At 37.6% G+C, this 22,196-nt stretch overlaps 1 protein-coding gene across 2 annotated transcripts in view; it reads right to left on the bottom strand.

Annotated features, from left to right (window-relative positions):
• CDH13 (cadherin 13) overlaps nucleotides 1-22,196 on the bottom strand; it is a 431,656-nt gene that overhangs the window by 277,453 nt on the left and 132,007 nt on the right. For both annotated transcript variants that reach the window (XM_010718092.3, XM_010718093.3), the window contains exon 3: nucleotides 6,261-6,469. In XM_010718092.3, coding sequence (XP_010716394.1) covers nucleotides 6,261-6,469 — 209 coding nt within the window. The remainder of the gene's footprint in view (nucleotides 1-6,260; nucleotides 6,470-22,196) is intronic.

Raw genomic sequence — 22,196 nt, 5'->3', positions numbered from 1 at the left:
CTCCTGCTTTCTGGGTTTGACCTAAACCCTGCTGGAATCTGATTACTTCAGGGGGTTCTGGATCAGACTGAAGGATAGAAAGGGAAATAAAGTGACTGGAATTTTTATAGAAAATAGCTTATTTCACTGGTGAAGGAGATTTACTATAATAAAGGGAGTTGTTTCCAAACAGCAAGTGGAGGCTTTTCATAAAAATATAGAGAAAAAAAAAAAGGCAGCTAAGAGATACTAAAGAATGACCCATTGATGAGAACAAGATCTTGCTTTCATTGACATTAATTAAGATGTATTCTGTGAAACGTGCACTGTAGCATTGCATCCTTCCACTGATGATTAACATGGGGAAGAGACATTTACCAAGATTTCATCAACCCGCAGGTGTTATATCCTAAAGTCACTTACAGCTAGGATTTTAATGCATGAAGTCCAAGTCAATCAGTGTTTGCAGTGTTATAAAGAGCAGAAGTAATAGAAAGTTGTTCATTTCACAACTAATAGGGGAAGATTACTATGTTAAGTTTTCTGCAACTGAGCATAAGAACAAGAAGAGACATTTAGACATTTTTCTTTGTTTGCTCTTTAAGAAAACTCATGTTTATATGCCTAAGGGAAACCAACATGTCCAAAGGGGAAGCATCTCCACAGATTCTCTGGAAGTAATTCTATTTTACATGCTGTTTTGATCAGCATAATAATTCATAGGTATGACATATTGATATACCTCTGTGACTTACTTCATTTTGTGCCTTAAAATGAAAAGCAGAACACGGTATTTTATTTATGCAATGCATTACTTTTTGTAGCAACTGCTATATGCAAATCTAATAATACCGAACTCTTCTAGACTGCTTGTCAATATCTCATATGAGATTCCATCTTCATGCTTTTGCACAGTCATTTGCAGCTTATTTGGAACTCTATTCTAAACTGGAAAAATGTTAGCATACATTAATTGGAACAATTGCTTGCTATATCAGAGAGGTTGATTCTTGATCTTACTTTCCAAATGAATTATTGAACTGCCAGATTACAAAACTCAACCACTCACTTCCTTGTGCAAGTATTTTTTCTGCAAGAGAATCATAATAAGATTATTGATCCTTTCTCATCTGTTCTAAGGCAGAAAGCTATGCATGTAGGATTTAAGGCTCTGGGTACTTTTTATCTCATATCAATAAAATTTGCAATCTCCATACTTCAAGGATAAAACAGAGAAGTAAGGCATAAATAAGAAACACTAGCATTTAAATCCAAGGAGTTTAGTTTCATTATACCTACTTGATACTTTAGGAAATAGAGGCACAGCATTAAGGCAGTGATTTAATAGAAGAAGGAATTCAGGCCTGCAAAGCAGCAGGGCAAGCTCCAGACCAGGCTGGATCTCCCATCCTCTCTATAATAAAGTGTGGAACTGACATTGGGAAAACAATACTTTGAGAGAAGGAAATGCAGAGCAGCCTATCTGACCAGCCCCTGGCTGTTACACAGTGGACTGGACAGAGTAGCAGGACTCCAGCAACCTCATTTCCTTCAATGTGAGCTGGAGACAATTTTAAACTTTCCTCATCTACAACATGCTGTCTCAGGGAGCGCTCCTCCCTCTTATCTCTTCTTTTCCTTTTCCATCTAGTGCCTGAAAAGCGTCCTGAGGGTTTGACAGTTTCTAATTTAATCATTTCATCCTTCTGTATGGAAGACTGCTGAGCACCATACAGTGAAGTTACTACCAGCCTGGAATTTCTGAATATCTGCCTGTCCTCTTATCTGCTTTGGTGCCAGAGTCTTAATATCTAACTCCCCTCACACAGTGTCTGTGATGCTGTAACAAATAGAAGTTCCAAATAATTCTCTTTGCTGTGGAAAATAAAGGCTGCATTTGCCACTACACAGAAAAAAAGCTCATCTGTAGAGAAAAATTGTTTCCTAAGGATTTCTTTTAGCAAAAAGTCTACTAGGAGTTTAGTTATTAAAACCAGCATTAGATTATAAAGCAGGAGCAGGACTAAGAAATACCCATTTTATTTAGCCTTGGAGAACACAATTCAATTCCCAGCTAGCTGCGTTCTTCAATGCACCATTTTTTAATGGGCCTCTAAAAGCAGTTTAGCTATATCTTGTCCTTCACAAAAGCAGACTTTTAAAATAAACAAAGAAATGCTTTCGCTAATGTCTGGTCAAATGCTCAGATGTGATGAAATCTCCCTCTACCAGTCCTTTAAAACAAACCAGGCACTCAATGAGGCATAATTTTGAATTATTGCCACTCATCAATTCTGTCAGTTTGTTCCTTACTAGGGTTCCATGAGTGATTTATTTTTCCATTAGAGATCCCTAGCAGTTCCATGAATTATTTAGAATGAGCCTAAAGTTCATTTTTAGGACTCCTGGGTGAATTAAAACATTTCCACATATATTTATTTAATATCACAAGTAGTCAAGTCCTGACCATGTGAAAGATAATTAAGCAAACATGAGGCAAAGTAGAGCATAAGCACAGCCATATGCCTCATCAGCACTGCCCTAAGCTGAAAGTAAGAGAACTTCATTCCTTCCACTGTCACACAGCACTCTGGCTGCCCATGGGTTTGTATCAAGTGTACATACATACACTTACCTTAAAAGTAACACCACCCTATAATGCTGCACCCTCCATGTGCCCATGGCAACTCTTGTGTGCACTCATATCCCACGTCTGACAAATCTAACATACAGGACTCCAGCTCTTCTGTCACTAGCTGCACAACATTCTGTGATCAGAGAGCAACAGCCAAGTAGGCTGATGATGCTGAGGAACCATCCATCTCCTCATATAGCAGTCCTGGCCATCCTATGATGGAAAGCTGCAGGCTCTGCAGAGCTCATATGTCTCTGGCAGAAGAGTAAGGAAACATGACCTTTAGACTCAAAAAGCAGAATTATACCGCAAGTGGTACTCTAACAGCCACTGACTGTATCAGAGCCTTGGAGGTACTTAATCACTTACGACTGATCAGTGAGGCCATCTAGAATCTTCCCACATCTTCAGCAGGAAATAATCATATACCTCCAACCACCAGAATACCAATAGCTTTCTGCTCTTTTTAAGCTTTAAATACTTCTGATATTCCTCTCAAGTATGTTTGGTAGTAATCACCCTCCAAAGTTTCAGGAATTACACTATCTTCTTCCAGGCTCAGTCTGCATATCAGCACATTAGAGATCATTATCATCAGTCATTTCCAAACATGTTGGGAATCTAATATTAACAACATTAACAATGGGATTTCACAGATGTAGGGCACATGCTTTCAGTAAAGAACTGTCAGTTGCCAGCAATAGGGAAATCTATACTAACTCCTTAATAACTTGCCCAGAGAAGTTGTGGATGCCCCATCCCTGGAAGTGTTCAAGGCCAGGTTGGATGGGGCACTGGGCAGCTTGGTCCAGTATTAGATATATAGGTTGGTGGCCCTGCATATGACGGGGGGGGTTGGAGCTTGATGACCCTTGAGGTCCCTTCCAACCCAAGCCATCCTTTGATTCTATGATTAACCCTTAATTAAACAAGGTACTTTAAGTACTGAATGCTGAGCAACGCTCTGGCATGCGATCATCATAACCCTACAAGACCATACTGACATATTAGGGCTCCATCTGAGCACTTCTTAGCCAAGGCTCCTTGCCTTAACAGATGGAGCTGTTCTGCTGTTTCCATGCTTACATATTCAGCCCGCAAAAGTAGAGGATTCAGTTCCAATTTATCAGAAAAGTCACACCAGATAGGATGCTGTATATCTTTCTGAGGTATGACAAACAGAAAGACAAGGCTGTCTGCTATGTTTAAAATAGGCAAATAATAGCTGAAATAGTTGATAAAAATATTTAAGAGCTATAGAATACTAGCTGAGGTCAAGTAGGACAACCAGCCCCAAGACATTTATATCATCTTGAAGAAGTGTTGATCCTCATTACATGGATTTTCCAGCTCACAGTAATGCATCATCTAAATCCCAAAGGCACTGCACACACCAAGGATCAACATGCCAAATTCAGTTATGAGCTGAATTTCAAAACTCAAAGAACTGGTGAATACAGGTAGAGATGATGTTATGAGGTTGCTTTGCATAACCACCTGTGAGGGAAGACTGGCAAGGAGCAGAATATGTCAGGTCCAGACTGGTCTTCTCTCTCTGAAGCAATACAGAGTGGTTGTAACAAAACCTAGGAGTTGGCTTCTGAACACAGATAGTCTGATAAGTTTCAACACTAAATATTAATAGAACATTTTAGAAAATACTGTCCAGAACCTGAATAGGATATAAAGAGAAAAGACCACTAATAAAGCTCCGTTGTAGTCGGCACAAATGCACATTTGTTAATTTCTGCTCAGGTGGCAAAACTATCCCAAGATCGTAACTTCCACAGAATATGCCCCTTAAAAAGGCAGGGAAGAGTTGCTTCTCTAAGTAAATCAGTATAACAGCATCAGAATATGATTCTCAGAGAATCAGATCTTCATAAAGAAACCAATCCCATTAAGTTTAACACCAGCCTTCCAGTTGGGATGTTTCAAACGTCTCTGTGGATTCAGTAACTTTCAACTGGAGAATGATAATCACCATATTAAAACAGCTCCTAAGCTTTCAAAACCTAGAGTTAAATCAAAATTGTTATCAAATTCTTGTGAATGCACCAAAAGGAGCATGTCTTGCTAGTTTGAGACCAAGGACAGCTAAATACCTGGGTCATCTGAGTTACTTTTTGTACTCTGAGTTTGATGGTGCGTAGTCCTGAACCCAAAGCTCTGACACATAAGAATCTCTCAAGTATGACTTTGTTAAAATTGAACTTTCTGAAGATACGGCATATTTAAATAAAATTAAATTCCCTCTCAGTGTTCTGATCAGCTCTCTGCACAGTTACACATTCTGATACTTTTCCCCTGCTAGCAATCTACATTCACATCTCGTGCTACTTAAAGCACAGATCAAAACCTTTTCCTCAGCCACAGACTTTCAGAAGTTTGTTCACTCTTTCCCTTAAAGCTAAGTTTTTTTAATGAAAAACTTAAGTTATGCTAAGCTACTGTTAGAAACACAATGAAAACTTTGACAGCTGAAAGTCTAAATACCAAAATAAAACAGGTAAGTGATTCTCATCACGGCTTCTTGATTCCTTAGAATTATAGGTCTACAGCAGTACTAGATTTAATTGTATAGGAAATCACTGTCTTGCCTGCCTCTTTACTAAATGCCAGGATACAGAAATAAAGGCTACCTTGCATCCCTTTCTGTTACTCTCATGGGCACGGAGTAAACATCTCAAACAATTTGTGAAGCACTTTTCCCCAAACTATATGGTTGGTATTACGCTGAAATTCCAAACTGGAAAAAAAATGGATACAGAAATAAGTGGGCAGAGCAGACGTAATGCTTTAATGCCATGGAAAGTGCAGCAATGACATTGAGGCTGCAAAGTCCTAGGCTGCAGCAAGTGAGGATATGCTCAAATCCAACAGTCCCGAGCACAGAAACAAAGGAAAACAATCTGCTTACCCTTAGAAGGCCTCAGGTAGGGTAGGATCTCCAGCAAAATACCCTTGCCTCCACTGCCAACTTTTAAATGAGGTCTGGGAAGAAGTGGATCCTGGCTCCACCCCTTCCATGCACCTGAGTTCCCCTGGGTTGGCCCTGCCTTCCCACCAGGTGTTCAATCACTGCTTCAAGCTGTGACTTAGCATTTCTGCTAAGTAGAACAAACTCAACAGTGCAGATAGACGTACTGACAGAGAGTAAATATGGATTGGGATTTGCATGCAGAAGTTGATGTAGTATAACATGTAATGGCATCAGATAAGCAGACCTGTATGAAAATTTAACTTCCACAGCATAGAACTGATTTCCATGTCCTTAAGACTTACAACAAATATGAAGTGGTAAATTCTAATTTAAATATTTTGAGTATGACTTTTCCATCTGTAGTTATTGCCAAAGTGGTTATCTGGCTTAACAGAAGAACTGACCAATTTTGATACTTAGGCTCTCTCATTTAAGTCAATTCTGTATGAATATTTAGTATTTACACCTGAAGATGTAATACGTCTTTCAAAATCTGGAAAAATTATACTCTATTATGTTGAACTAAGTGCTAAATTGTTACAGCAATACCTGAATGGAATTTTGATCTCTCTGCTAACAGATTCAATCTGCTTGTAGTCTTAGATGGCACATGTAAGTACCTAGCAGCATCTTCTTTCTTTTAGTCTTTTGTATTTATCTTACCTTTAATGCACCGTGCTTCTCATTAGCTCCAACAATCAAAATTTCTGCCATATCCTCAGCATGCTCAGATCGTGCGTGGACAAACAAAGCTCTGCCAGCTTCTGATACATTCTTCAGTGCAACTAAAGACCCGTCGTGTTCCACCTTAAAGTCTGGGTTAGAAACTTCGAAGTTCAATTTGTTATTCCCCTTGCAGTCATCAAACACCACTGGGGAAGAAAAGAAATAAAAAGAAAAATGAGAAAATCTAAGTTTAAGTATGCACTTTGGAATACAGACTTCAGAAGTTTTCATGTAGTTGGCTTACGTACAGATCTCACAGAGAAATAGCTCCAATCTAAGGGAATAGTTTCAAACATTATATTTGTATGGCTATAATATTTCATAGACAATCTTATGAATATGCAGTTTCAGAAGGATGAGGAGATTTTGGCCATACTAACTGGGGAAGGAGGAAATAAACTCACATCAGACATGAACATTTTCTGATCACTCAAAAGCACAAAATGCACACCTAATTCTACAAACTGGGCAACAGCAATAGAGGCCTTGCTATTCTCCCCATTCACAAGTGAGATGTAAAGGCTCTTCTGCTGCCCAAGTGGTTTCAGACATCCAATGTATTTTTCTTTAGTTTTGCTGTTGGCAGTTTGCAAAATATGCAATTTCACATTGTACTGCAAAAGTGTTACATAATTAAAAAAACAAATTATTGTATTTCTTACTATTCTTATTAACCACCTGTAGAGTGATGCATGAGCTGCACTACCAATATACCCAAGAAGAACTCTTATTTAAAAAGCAGCTTTCAAAAACCGTTTCACTTTATATGAAGTACTTAAAATATTTATGAAAGCCAACAGAGAGAGAAAAACATCCCTAAAGATAAAGATGTGACACTGCCTCATGTTCCTTCTCTGAGCCCAGTAGATTTACTTTGCTCAAAACCCTGCCATAAACATTACTGGTGTAATTACAGCCATATGATTAAGAGGTCTTCACAAACTTCTGATTTCTAAGCAAACTTTTCCTGTTTTGACATCTGAATGACATATTTACATGTGTGCTGCTTTTTTTTTTTTCCCTAGACAACCTGTTCTATATTTCATACCTGTTCCTCAAGTTACTGTGCTGTGGAATTTTGCTTATCTGTATGCTCCTGCTATTTTGGTTTTACATTTCGATTCCATTGCGCCTTTAAAAGCTGCCTTACAGACAGGGATACAGACTAGAGATGATCAAAGACAATATTTTTACTGAAAACAAAGCACTTTTAGTAATTTTTTCAATTCATTGTATGGATTATCTTGTTCTGTCTGATCGGTATTTTTAAAGGGAAAAAAAAGTAAATCCTAGATTCTCTCACAGCTTGGCCAAATCCTAGAGGTAAAACACAGACGTTCTCATATGGATGGCCACACATTTGCCACTTCATTGAATTTTGCTGAAAGCAAGAGAGATTATAAATAAAAAAAGAAACCAGAAGGATTTTGATGGAAGGTTCTTTGTTGGCAAGGCCTCCCTGGTGTTAAACCACCCCTTGCAGCTGATGTCAGTGATATGACAGGCATTTAACAGATTCTCTGTAATCTCCTAAAGCTATCAGCCCACTAAAAGACAAAATTTCCCTGTTACCACAAACGTGGGAAATTGAAATTCTCTATGCTAATCACTGTATAGATTACAGTCTTGATGAATTATGAGTGGATTCTCATTTAACTTATTCTTCTCCACCCTTTAAAAAACAACAGCACAGTGCCTTTGGCAGGTACCTTGTCATACTGAATCAGCCTGTATTTCTCACAGTCCAAAGCTGCTAGTGACCTAGTGGTCTATTAATAGCACACAACTGGAAGATCTGGCATCTCTATTAGACAAATTCATCACGTCTAGAATAAGATGTCTCTCAGGAAAGCTTAAATAAAAGAATAGAAGGCCTAACAACTACGACAGAGTAACAATTTAAAACCAAATGTCAGAGTTTGGAGTGATAGTATGGCCAAATAGCACAAGACACATTCAGAAAGCAGCCATTCTCTGTTTTCCTACAGGTGGGGTGAGGCTGCTGGGAACACACCTCTCCCACCTTGCTGCTCAGCATCACATTTCTTGAGGTGCTTGCGTTGCTGCCATCTGCATGCATTGTGGAAATTCAAAGGCCACATGCAGAGCTGACACATGGAATTAGAAGAGGTAGTTGAATGTATATTTTACATCCACTTGGAGTTATGAATTTGGAATTCTCAGACCTTCTATATCTGCTTATATGTTGGTCCTGCTTTATGAAACTCTGCACTTTTTCCAACAAAGAGCAGAAGCAAACTTGCTTAAAAGTGAGAGACTTTTCTTACCATATTTCATCCAAAAGCACTGATGCTTTCAATTCCCAAATCTACCACAGAAATGAAGGTATTTGACAAGGTTAGTAGCAAGGAGAAGGAAAGAAAATGAAAGGGCTGTAAGAAATAGTGATATGTAGGAGAGAAATTAGAAGTGGATGGAAGGAGATGAAGTGATCATAAGGATAGAGAACACTGAAGATTACGTGGACCAGGGGCCAACAGAGATGAAGTCGAAGCAAACTGTTAAATTATTATGAGAGTTGAAAAGAAATGTAGCCTTAGATAAAATCTTGATTCTGAAGTGAGAGGCAAATGAGAACTTTATGAAAGCAATGATGCCTTCTGGATCAGGATTACCAGGGAACATCACAGGAGGTTGTATTAAATTCCAAATGATTCTCACAGTGCCCCTCGCCAGGAACACCTGCATCCTTAAACTCATGCTGATTCTGGGAAAAAGCCAATGAAGATACCCAAAATTGTACACGAGCTGTCTGCACCAAGCTCCAGTACCAGCTACGTGGCCTGTGGAGCTAGTCCTGACACCAACCACACTTCCCTGCCCTGCCAGACACCCGAGTAAGATCTGTGGACCTTCAGCTTTAGTAGCTAGCTCAGATTCTAATCACTGTATCCTACTATTCCAGCTAGGTGAGTGCTGAGCTAGCTTTGATGCTGTAAAGAGCCTAGAATCTCTCCTAGGACTGATGGAAACTTGAGCATGGGCTGAGATATTCTGAAACCAACATGAACAAGCACATGGAAGAAGAAAGGAAACATCTCAGAGAGCTCCACTGAGACAAAGTGTGATCTAAGTTGCTATTGTATTTCTCTTTTCAGAAATAAAACATGCCATTACAAACAGTTGTCTTTATAAGAACTTTTCAGATTAATATTTAAACAGTGCCCAAATAACAAAAACTAAAAGTAGTTGCCAAAGTCTGTGTCAGTTGGATGGATTTGCTCTAAGGAGTCTGCTAAGGGGAAAGAGGAAACAAAACCATCTGGCAGTCTAACACGAAAATGTTGTCTCCCAGTATATAACATTTTGCTGTCTGACAACCATGATGACATATATTTATGATGTATTATGTTTGTAATGTTCGTGTGCTTCTCACAGAGATTAGGTATGAGGAAAGCCATGGGACAGATGACTGACATTATTCATACTACCCATCTGCAGTATAACGGATTGGATGAACAGTAACCTGTTGAACATCCACATGCACTAAATCTTCCCACATCCTCTTACACACTCACTTGGTGTTAGAGCTTAAGAAGTTTAGCTAGACTGTAGGCTCTCCAGAGCAAAGACCGCTTGCTTCCTCTGCGTCTGTAGAGCACTTGAAGAAAAATTATTTATGGTTGGTGCTCCAGGTGCTGCAGAAGGGCAAAAAAATAATAATAGGAGCTGTTCAGCTATAGTCATAAACTAGAATTTTGGAAATGCTGTAGCAGATGACTACAAAGTGACTGTGTCTCATTGTCAAGAACTCAATAGGCAATTAAAAGAAATGATCTAATGTTTATTTACATGAAGGCAGAATTCTTAATTTATTGATGCATATATGACTCTTCTGATGTTGCTAGTCATGCTCCAGCTGCCAAATGAACATCTTTATTGTGCTTAATATGCCATATGGTAAGAGACAGGCTCCAAAACTCCATACAAGCAAAATGAAAATACTGCCAAGCATCTCCCAATGAAAAACAACATTCATGTCACTCATCTCTCTCTGTTCATTTCTCAGCCTCCTGTACTAGACTTCTACTGCTTTCTGTAAGAAAGCATGTGAGATGTTCAGAGTATTTTTTTCACTTTGATCACCGACTTTATCAGAATCAAGACAACTACAAAGAGGGTTCTTCTGTAAGACCACAAATCCATATTGTAATGGTGAAAAACCAAAGCTGTAATTTGAAATACTACCTTTAAAAGATCTCAGCAAGAAATTTCAAGTTCCCAGTATTGATCTTTCAGTACATCCTATACTGTTGTCATGATGTGCCACATAGGCTTCTGTACAACTGCAAACGTTTTAAAGAGCACCATTTTAAAATATTGAAAGATTAACAGTTGGACCTCTCTTGTAAACTATGTAAGAAGAAAAAACGCCAAAATAGATTTCTTATATCCAAATGCACATTAAACTGATTTATTCCTCTTTCAAAGTCTTTTTTTTTCAAAGTTTAATTTGACTCTCAGAAGTTTAATTTGTTTTCAACAGAAATACAGAATCCGTAATTTTCTCTCTGACAAAATCTCTACAGAGGTATTTTGAATATCAAATACACACATTTATCTATAAACACACAGAACTTACTCTGTATGTCTCTCAATATATGCACACGAATTTTTATGTTAGCTAATGATGGCTAGTAACAAAACAGGTCTTTAAGTGAGGAAATTTCACATTGAAAATGCATACCAAACACAGATTCTTAATCATTATGTCAATGAACGTTAGGATCCTGTTTGTAAATACAGTCTAGCCTTGTTCAAATCAGTGGGGTTTATAGGCTCAACATTATTTTATCCTACATTGTTCTTTTCTAATCTATTTTAAGACATAACTTCAGATCAAATTGAAATGATGAGTCGTTTTCTACTACAGAAAGCTGTAGCTGAGAAAGGTCTAGAGAGTGATAAAAGTATGTTACAGCTGCACAAAGGCAAGTTAACATTCCAGCCCAGCAGGGAACCCTCGTCTGGGCTGAAAAGTCTTCCGTGATCAAAGATATTAGCAAAATACAAAAGTTAGACAGAAACTATTAAACAGACAGTTGATCTTCATTAGCTACATAGAGAAAAGTGATGGTTGAAGGAAATAGAAATACTTCTGAGTGCTGGAGTATATAAAAACTCACAAACTGCCATGACCTACCATGGCTCTTGTTAGCAATAAACAGTGCAAACAAAAATGGCAAACTAAATCCCAGAAATGACACAGTCAACACTTAATTCCAATCTTTTGAAGGAAAATAACTTTTTAGGGCATAAGGCAATTAGAACACATGCAGAGAGATGGAAACAGGGAATGAATGGCATAGAAACACAGCTAGGAAGTGACTGCTTTGACTCCACAACCGTGTTTTGGGAGCAAGAAACAGTAGAGTTTTCTTCCAAGCTATAAAAACCTATAATGGAAAAGCTGCAAGTTCACTTTAAAAAATCTCTCTTCTGATTTATGTTCTATGAAGGCAGTTTCTCTAAACTGAATTCTAAGCCGAAAAGTAACAGACAGCAGGAATTGTGCCTGGGCCTGAGGAATTCATTGGGTGACCAATTCCAAACTTACACTGGAAAGCAGAGCATATGACAGTTTTTTATCAGCCCTTATATCCATCTTCCAATCTCTGGCACGTTTAGCAAGGGCCACCACAGTGATACATATTTTTAATTGGAAAATAAAGAAGGAAACAAAAAAGGAACAAAAAACTGAGCAAAGATCAAATTTTAGAAACTCGAGGCTTTTTTTCTTTCAAATGTGAGTTCAAATATTTCATATCTAAAAGTGTTCTAGAAATAAAATTGTGCCTTAGAAAAGCTGCAAGCAAGACTGCAAGATTTCTTCGCACACACAAAAAATCTTACTGAATTTTATGAAAATTCTTTTTGCTATTTTTTAACAGTTCAATGTTAAATTCTGGTTATATAACTGAATTGTTACAGAATGATCTCAAAAAATCCATCAAACAGTGGTGGGCTATTATCTTCTATTGCATGTTTATGATTCTGTTCTATGTATCTTTATGTGCCCTTTGAAATAAATTATAACAATGACTTATTTAGCATATAGATAGTCAAAAACTGTGGAGATATAAACAACAGTACAATGTTCACCAGAATATTTTAAGGATTGCTGAACACACAAATGCACATCTATATTCAGCTTCTTTGGAAGAACAAGAACTAAACAATAGACTTGATCTTTGCACACATTTATTTTGTCTACAAAAAACAAATTACCTAAACTGACAAACATCTCCATGCAATTTCTGTATGAGGATGAGATCTGAGCATATTCCTGTTAAAATCTGCAAATTAGGCCAGTAGTTCATCTGGCGGGCACCAGACTGTACCTATCTGCCCTTCAGAGAATATCCTTTCAACCGTATGTACTGCAGCTATCAATAGTAACAGTGTTTTTTGGCACTGTAAAAATACGTGAGGAGAAGAATACAGCACAGATATTAGATAAGCTTCCCCCCAAGGGGTGGGATCTCACCCAGAAGCCAGCCACAGCCAATGAAAAATGCAACATTTTAGATAGGAATAAACACACTGGTCCCTCTCCCGTGTTACCTGGCCACCACCAACAGTCTTTGCAGAGCTGGAAAAATCATTAATGCTTTGAAATTCTCTCATGCACTTCAATTGAGCCATAGGTGATAACAGACTAAAGGTTTCCTCTGCCTTTATGTAATGGGTATTATGTGTGATTCCAGAATGGACAACTACCTTCTCACTAAAGAACCACCTCAGCAACTCTCTGCTCCATCTGTGCTTACCTCCTGTTATACTGGTGCTGCATTCTGATGTCTTTGCATATCTCACCCAGCTCTCTTCTCCTACCGAGCACATCACACCACCACTCAGCTAGGTATTGCTATGGCATCAGGTACCCTGAGCTAGAGGTGAACAGTCTGATGATAACCAGAAGTTATGTTGGTTGGGAGTTCCACGAGTATTTTCACAGAGCACTATGCAAAGAAAGTGGCTCTAACAAAGTCAAACATTCCTGCTTTTTTTGGCAACTACATGTCTCTGTTTATCTTGCCTTATGCTTGCTCTTTTCTTCCTTTCGAACAGAAGGATCCCTCAATTGCGTCTCAAGTTTCTCAGCAAATTCCTTTCCAAAACAGGACTCCATCAGCAGTCTTTGACTGCTTGAAATGAGAAAATACAGAACGCTCATGACTGAAGGCACTCTGTGCCAGCTCACATTACGTGGTATCTTCATATATCCTTTTGTTGCCTGTTGTCTCACTTAGGGCAAAAATCTAATCAAGCAGAAGGAACTGTAATTATTGTCAACTGGAAGTTATCTCAACTTATTTATTACAATGTAGGCATGTTATTGACTGATCGCTTAGGTCAGTGGCTGCATTATAAAGTCATGGTGATACTATAACTTCTGCTTTAAGCCCTGGGGAAAAATTACTTTTTCAATAAAAATGTGATATTAGCGACTTTGTTTGAAGAAAAAAATAAAAATCAAAACTTCAGATGTTGTAACACTGTCATTGATGTTCTGAGCACAACACGTAGCTCAGTTTAAATGGAGTTGTCCTTTTGGAAATGCAGACAGTGATAATGTATTTGTGTAGCCAGTCTCAAAGGAGCTATCTCATCTATGGGGGAATATGACATTTCAGTGTTAGCAGTGTTGATTCTGAACAGTCTAAACGAGCCTGAATCCAGAAGGGATATGTAGAAAAGACTCTTTTAAACTTTGTTAGTTTGAATGAAAATGTTTCCCATCACAATGCAAATGATCCATACTTTTCCATTTCTGCAGACTAACATAACATTTTGCTAAGAGTCCCAGGAGAACATATAATCAAATTAATTTTAGATTCTCACAACATTTTCACAGGCTGATTCCAAGACACAAGCAGACAGAATCAAATGCATTCAAATGCATTCAATATGTTGTGGTTCTACAAATTACTGCAAGAACTTTGTCAGTGCAAAATTAATTGTATCCTAGAGCAGAGTAAGATAGAAGGTCTGAGTTCATACAGGACTTCCCAGTGGGATATAATGCATTATTTCCCTTCAATCCTGGATGAATAAGACTTCAAGAGGCAGCATATTCCCAACCATGCATTTGCTTGGCTTCTGCACAAACACAGATCTGATCTTTGAGCAGTCACCGTAAATGCTACCCAAAACAAGTTGCTTGATATAAGTAATTTATTAAAAAGAAATCAGCTGAGGTTATACCCAGCAGAAGAAGCAGGGTCCCAGGAGATTTTACTATGTAAATAAATTGCTGCCGGCAGATGTCAAAAAGCAAACGAAAAGTAACAAGTGCAGGAAATAACTACAGCACCAAGCAGCACAAAAGTGCCTTATTTACGCCAGCATGTTTTTAAAATGTCTCCAAAGCCACAAATTTATTTAGTAAAGATTTTCATTTAACTAGGCAATTAACTGAGAGCCATGGTGTTTTTTCCTCTAAGTTCACAAGTAAAACTGTCTTGAAGGTCAGTTTGTTACAATTACAGTGATGTGTCATTTCTTAATGTGACCTGTTCTAACTTCTTCTCCTCTCCTTTTGTTTTTCTTTTCTTTTTTATTTATTTTTGTAGCACGTTTTTCTTCATTTTTCACTAAGACTGGTTTTCTATGAGCATTAAGTTAACCACTTGAAATTCTGGTGTACAATTAAATGAACAGTAGATTCACTAAATCATACAGATATTTACATTTGGCTGAAGTTTAGGCCATAAGTAAGAAGCTTACTGAAGGTCAGAAATGAAATATCTGTTCTCATTGGAGAATGACTGCTTATCTGCTCCTTCAGTAGGAAATAAGAATACCTTGGTGATTTGAGGATAGAAGAAATTACTGGTTTTCATCCTACAGTCAATCTGACAGCCTCTCTTACGCTAGCAGTACAGTAAGACAAAGTCAAAGTGCAGGAGCTTTCCATTAAACAAGCTACCAACACAAAATGCTTTTCATATGTTACCCAGAGATACTGTCTAGAAGCAGCATTGACTCCATCTTCTCAATCTTGGCTCTTGGTTTCACCTTCTGTGTGAATTCTATCTAATCTATAATTCAACAGACTGTTTCCCAACATCAAGACTCAAGTATGGAATTTCAAGACTAAATTCAAGTCTTAATTTAAGATTAAGAAGCAAAATTATTGGTCAGTACACTTTAGGAAACATTACAGAAACATAAATTCATGGACATCTATATACAACTGCCCTTCTGGAATCATAATCACAATAAAAGTCTTTATTGATGTGCAATAATGTTTTCTTAAAAGGAGTCCTCAGAAACAAAGCTTTCAACTTGTGCCTTGCGCAACTAACTTCCAAATAGCACTCAGTGGTAGGAGTTTGTTTCTGAAATAGGGAATGACACATCATTTACAATACATAAAAGGAAATAAGAGTGAGTAATAAATCCACTGTGTAATATTTTCCTTTCAAAATGGATGCTGTAGGTTGCTGGCCTATTTACCCAGCTGCTGAATGAGTAATCCACGCCTGAAAATGTTCATTAAATCAGTGAATAGTTCAACATTCCCAATGATAAAATGAAACAAAGTACCTCCTGTATCTAGGGGTACACCTTTCATCTCCTTTTCTTCTCCATCAATGATCCTGAGTGAGACATTTCTCTCAGTGCTTTTAACTGAGTTCTCTCCAGTGAGTTCTCTTAATTTTATTTTTACAGAGCTACCAGTAGGAATATTAATTTTCCATATGGCTCCACAAAATGCACAAGTAGACCTATGCTCCTTTTCAGCCATCAGTCTAAAAACTCTGTTTTTGAAATAAAATCCTTGGTCAAAGTTTATGAATAACTTTCGAGATACCTTCAAAAATCTGCATTACATGTAAGTTTGCAAAGTTATAAACTTTTATTTTATTCATGTATCAACACAATTCCAACACAGAAAACATTCTATAACCCACAGAAAATCAACCTCCTAATTGCAGTCTGTAAAGTAAAAAACTTCTATGGATTAAGCAGGAAAGCCAGCTCGCAAAACTCTGCTGGATTTTAAACTTGCTCAATTTATCATTATCTCTTTCAAACAATACCAGAGCTTGACTAACAGCTACAGAACCAAATAACCTTGGTTTGAATTTTGACTCTCACACTAAGATCAGACAAGTAGCACTGCTGAGAACAATGTAATTAAAATTGCAGCATGTAATCTTGCTCTACACAGTCATTCCCAGAACAGTTTCTATTCACATCAAACACAGGCTTTTATACTTTAAAGAAAGACAATCTTTGGCATCTTGCACAAAGGAACTGACCTGAGGGGAAGTAAATTCTGTCAGTCAAGATCATTTAAAGGAACCTGAAATTTGTTTACCTAGATAAACCCAGGAAAGATCATCAGGCTACTGAGGTTTCTGCTTGTCTTTAATAATGAAGTAAAAAGAAAAAAACAATAATAAGAAAAACAAACAATGTGTAAAACTCAATAAAAAATATTTGATGAGCCAGGTGATATTGCTGTTTATGTTTGCTTCTTCAAAGGATGGTACTGCTACATGGAGGCTCACATTTAAGGAAGAGGTACTGTATATGAAGCAAAAGTCATTGAAAACATGTTAATTACTTAAGAAAATTCTACACTTCAAAGATATACTGAGCACTTCCCTCCTTTGGCTGCTTGCAGGTTTCCAAATGTGAATATACACTTTCATGTAAATGTGTCCACAGTGTTGCCAGCACACAGTTGGCATCAGTGCAACCACAGGCTAAGGTTTAAATTAATGTAGTGTTTGATTCCAATTCTTTTTGTCAGCTTCAAAGGTATGGATTAGGCCAATAGCCTACAGTTTCTGCAGAAAGCTGCAACCAATCAATAGAAATTTTCATTATTCTAAAGTCTATAGTCAACAAAAAAAAAAGGTGTAATGAATAGCTATCTGAGCCAGCATTCCAGATATGAACACCCACAATGGGACAGTTTGAACAAAAGCATTATGCTAGAAAGGAAAACAGAACATCTCTAGTGGAGAAATTAAGGAGAATGGAATACCTTTAGTGAATAATATTTCTTATATTTGTTATCAGTGTCACATTTATTTTCATACACCAATCACACTGGAGACAGATCAGCCAAGATGCTAGCCCACAGCACAGCAGTTACACTAGTGACATGCTAATCAACATACAACTAAATTGTTATTAACATGTTAAGTACTCTCCTAGATGTCATAAATTATACAGTTATTCTACAACAATGCGAGCTCCATGTAGCAAGTGTAGTTGTCAACACAACAAAAGTTGCCAGTCATTCAGAGCCAGGTTTATGTTTACTCGTTTCATTCATATTATAAAATCTAATATTTAACATACTTCCTTTTTTCCAAGACTAATAGATGAGAAATGCACCATTTCTCATCTTCTCATAGGCCTGATATATATTCAATATACACTGCAAATACTCTGATGACTTCACTGGGAATTAATGATATAGATTTTCTCAACTACTGCCTTAGTAGTGCTAAAATGCAGAAATGTTAGCATATCTGTTCGAATAACTGTCTCTTTTCTTTCATATTAGCAAAACTGTAATGATTACAATACTTAACAGGTTAAAAATGGCAAGTCAATCTTTACTTTGCTTCTGGTTTAAAACTCCTTAAAAATCACTAAGTCTGTGCCTTTTTCCAGCTCATCTCTTCTTCCAAAGCGTTATTCTCTTGTGACACAATAAAGTGCCATCCTTCTAAACACTGATATATCTCATTTGTGTTGCACTTTGCCCATGGCTAAAACTGTGATAAACTGAGAATTCATTTAGTAAATGTGATTTGCCAAAAGTTTTCTATTCACACGGTGTCATATATTTTTACACATGGATCCTTAGCAACTTCATAGTATTTCTATCTGAGAACATAAATAAAGAATTATGCCGTATCAGAGAGTGCATATGAGACATTTACAGATTTAGGAACAGAAAGGTTATCAGAAATGCCTTCTCATAATCTAGCAACAAGTATAATATCATCGGCTGCCCAGACTAGCACGCATCCAGCAAAAAACAAGTGAGTTAACTTCATAGTTTGAAGTTTAAATGAGTGCTACAGCTAATTAAACTTAGTTCAGTGCTTCTGGAGGCTGCATGTTTGCATTTTAGCACATGCTTTATTCTGGAATAAACAGTTGTCATTCACTCATCAACAGATGGGTCACATTCAAGAGCTGACAAATCCCAGGGAAATGAGAATACAGAAATGCCATACACTTTCTTACAGTTCCCATGAAAATGAGGTTACATAATGCATGTAAATACGATGCAAAGAAGCAGTTCTGAGTACATATTGAGAGCCCTGCAGACAGTGATCAAACTGTAGTGTCAACATGGTTTCCACAATGCGGCTTTGGTGATGATTCCAGTAACAAGGATTGGTTTTAAAACTCCGCACTTGTCTTAAACATTTCAAAGTAATGGATGTAATTATTCACTAGAATCATTTAACAATAGACTAGAACTTGCACCAATGAATATTAACTACAAATAAAATTAGTTTTCAAGCCAAAGGCTTTGTGTATTCAGCCTCCTAGACAACTTTCACTCTCCTCCCCAGACCCCAACTGCTTAGCATAAATATTCTATTATGGTAAACTCCTTCTTTCTTGAAACTAATGAGATATTATTTTATGGACAATGCCTGCTATTATATTTCAATGTAGAATGATATAGGTGCACTGTTAACATCATGCTTTTAAGTTGTTCATCTTCTATTATTTTAGGAATGTAAGCTCTTAATCATCACCTCCGAGACCTTTGTTTCCCAAACCTCATTATTAAAATTTTCCTTGCAAAGCTGAAGGCTAAACAAATCCAGATTTAGTGCAGCCCTGCTACAAGTTCATTAATATTTTGAAGTTTTGCCAGACAAGTCTAGAACGAGTACATTCTTCACTATGGAAGCTTTCACAGAAGACTAAATTATAGACAGCGAGCTGAATCCTGGACTGGCAAAAACACAAAGCTGCTACCCATTTCCTACACACTGAACAGTCATCATAGACAAATCCCAGCTCCAACAGAAGAGAATACTTCTCTGCAGAAGTTGTCGAATGAGGAGCCCTAGGCTCTGAAACTGAGAACTGAGCATGTGAGGTCACATCACCAGCCTATTTTAGGCCAACACAAGAACTGATAGTGACCTTCTCAACCACAGGGATCTGCCATCTGGCCTTGGATCTGTAGGATGCTCCTCACACATAATGATCTGAATCAGCACAGTTGGTGAAGCTGTGCACCCCAGAAGAATAGCAGACATTTTGACAAAACCATTCAAGTTTGTCTGGGGAGAAACCCAGAACTTCAAGGATAGTTGGTAAGCATTTGTAGAAAAGGCTCAAAATTAACTACCATCTGCTAGAACAGTTTGACAATAGTGCTACAAAGACTGTCACTCTCAGAAACAGCAAAGCCTTCCAGAGGCATGTTAAATTTATTTCATTGTCTTCTTGTACAGAAGCAGTCAGTGTTTTACTCACACTGAAATGGATTTTGGCTACCAGTATTGAAAATTCATTTGTTCAAAATACACACTATGACCCACAGAAATCAGGCACAGCTATAGTAACTACCTGAGAAAGTTCATCTCAAGGGCAAGCACGTATATAAAATATTGAAATGTTACACTGGGATGCTAAAATTGGTACTTAGGATTAAATAAGGATGTTTGAAATTCAGCAGTACCAACCTGAGCCATACCAAATGTTGGATATGGAGAGTAACTAGATAGTAATATTTGGAAACAGGGTACCAAGTGCCTTTCATCATGAGGAATAAGATAAAATGAATTTGGACATATTTTTTATTAACTCAATCATTCACCACCATGACAGCAAAGGAGAGAGAACACAGATGTGATGGTACTGGTTAGAGGGCTCATCAAAGCAGCTTCAAATGCCAGGGTCTTATTCCAATTCCCAGCTAGGCATTATTTATTTTAAATGGATTAGTCTCCTCACAAGCAGACACTGCTTCTTCTCCAGTTTGTATAAGTGATACAACACTATTTTCAAATACCAAAGAAAAGTTGGGTCAAAAAGTTTGTTGCCACAGGTCTGAAAGATGCATTATGAAGAGTGCCCCCAATAAACTAATGCATAGTAGTACTTTAGAGGTGTCTTGGGAAGAGTATTTGAGTATTTAAAAACAGTGAGATTAAAGAGATTTACAAAAAGTACAAAAGCATCAAAATTCCATTAAAAAAAAATCATAGATAAACAATATATATTTTTTAATGGATCCAATATACCTTCTATGCAGAAACAAATAGTGGTGCTCTGTAAATTAATTTCTTGCTTATTAAAATAATTCCGCATTCCCAAAGGCACAGAAGGGAATTATGGGTTTCTCTTTTCAGATATTACTTCCACCATAAATCTTAAAACTTTATACATAATTAATAAAAATCTAATGCAGTGCATAGCTCACTATTATAGATATATATAAATTCTAACATTTCTCACTGCAGCTGCTGCATGTCAAATGAGATTTTTTATATGTTCCTCCCATAAAACAGCCTACATTATAGATTCATATTTACTTTTTGCTTTTATTTATTTTTTAAATCCTCTGGCAAATACATAAGTTTCTGCTACTCCTTTAGGGCACCATTTACCTGAGAAGCAGGAATTTAAATGCAGCATTTTAAGAAGGTCCGAAAAAGACACTTCTTAGCAAACATCAGGGCAGAGCAAGTAATTCAGAATAATCATTTATTTATTGGCTTTGCCATTTATTTTTCTATTCACCACAGATTGCTAAATTCTTATATGTAAATTATTCATGAATTTCTGCCAATGCTTCTTCCTTTTAAATTACTATGAAAATGTAGTTGTGATTATTCAGATTTCAACATTGGCTCCATCCGTTTTTTGGAGCACTGGTTCTGTTCCATGATTTGTTGCAACTTGCCAATTTGGAATACGTTTCAAGCATTACACTTGAGTACACGGCTCAAAATTTACTTTGTCAGGTCTATACTTGCAATTTCTCTTCTGAATATAATGTTTTCTGACATTTCCATACTGACAAAAGCTCTGGAGTAGACACTGCTAAATCTTGCTTCAGTGGACGTTTCAGTGTCATTATCTTAGTGATTTTCAGTGCCAAAGTCATTACCAAAATACATAAGAAAGAAAGAAGAATTCTTTAACACTCACCACCTCTCTCCGTTTTCCACTATTCCTGATGTTGTTGCTGGTGCCTGAGACAGGAGGGTTCTTGCTACCAACCCCAGCTGGTTGCTACAAAGCTAGATGTGAGCCACGTACACAGCACTTCAGGGGGTAATACAACAGCTCACACCCCAAGAGTCCAAAAGAGACAGAAAGGCGTGACAGGGAACATTGCCTTCTTAACAGCAGGTCCAGGCCTTGGGCTTAGAGGTTGACTGCCTCCTCCCAGCAAGGAATGCCCTGCTGTTTAGCACATTAGCTCCAGCACCCTGGCACCCCATGGGGCTGCCCAAAGACAGCAGCCCCTCTTCTCTAGCACCTGATGCAGTGCTCACGTTCAGAGTGAAGCCTGACCTGCTGCCGCCACAGAACATCTCTGCCAAAAACAGGTGGTGAAGCTTAAGAATAGAGATATTTCACCTCCAAAGTCAGTGCAGAATTTTCCTGTTGTGAGCTCCAGGGGCTCTCTCTTTTCAGTTCCCACATAGTGTGGGGTTTTGATGTTTCTGCTTATTTCTCCCTAAGTTTTCCCCCAAGTTCTTCATTGTGCCAGCTTCAAACGCAAGTGAAAAGCTGAATGAAAGAAGTTGTTCTCCTCAACATTAGCACTACTTAAAATTATCACAAATTAATCCTTTTCTTACTGAAACATTATTTTCCATCCACCGCTGCTCA

This window comes from Meleagris gallopavo, chromosome 13, assembly GCF_000146605.3.
Source record: "Meleagris gallopavo isolate NT-WF06-2002-E0010 breed Aviagen turkey brand Nicholas breeding stock chromosome 13, Turkey_5.1, whole genome shotgun sequence".
NCBI lineage: Eukaryota > Metazoa > Chordata > Aves > Galliformes > Phasianidae > Meleagris > Meleagris gallopavo.
Note: the sequence above shows the minus strand (reverse complement) of the source record. Positions and strands in the feature narration are given on the sequence as shown.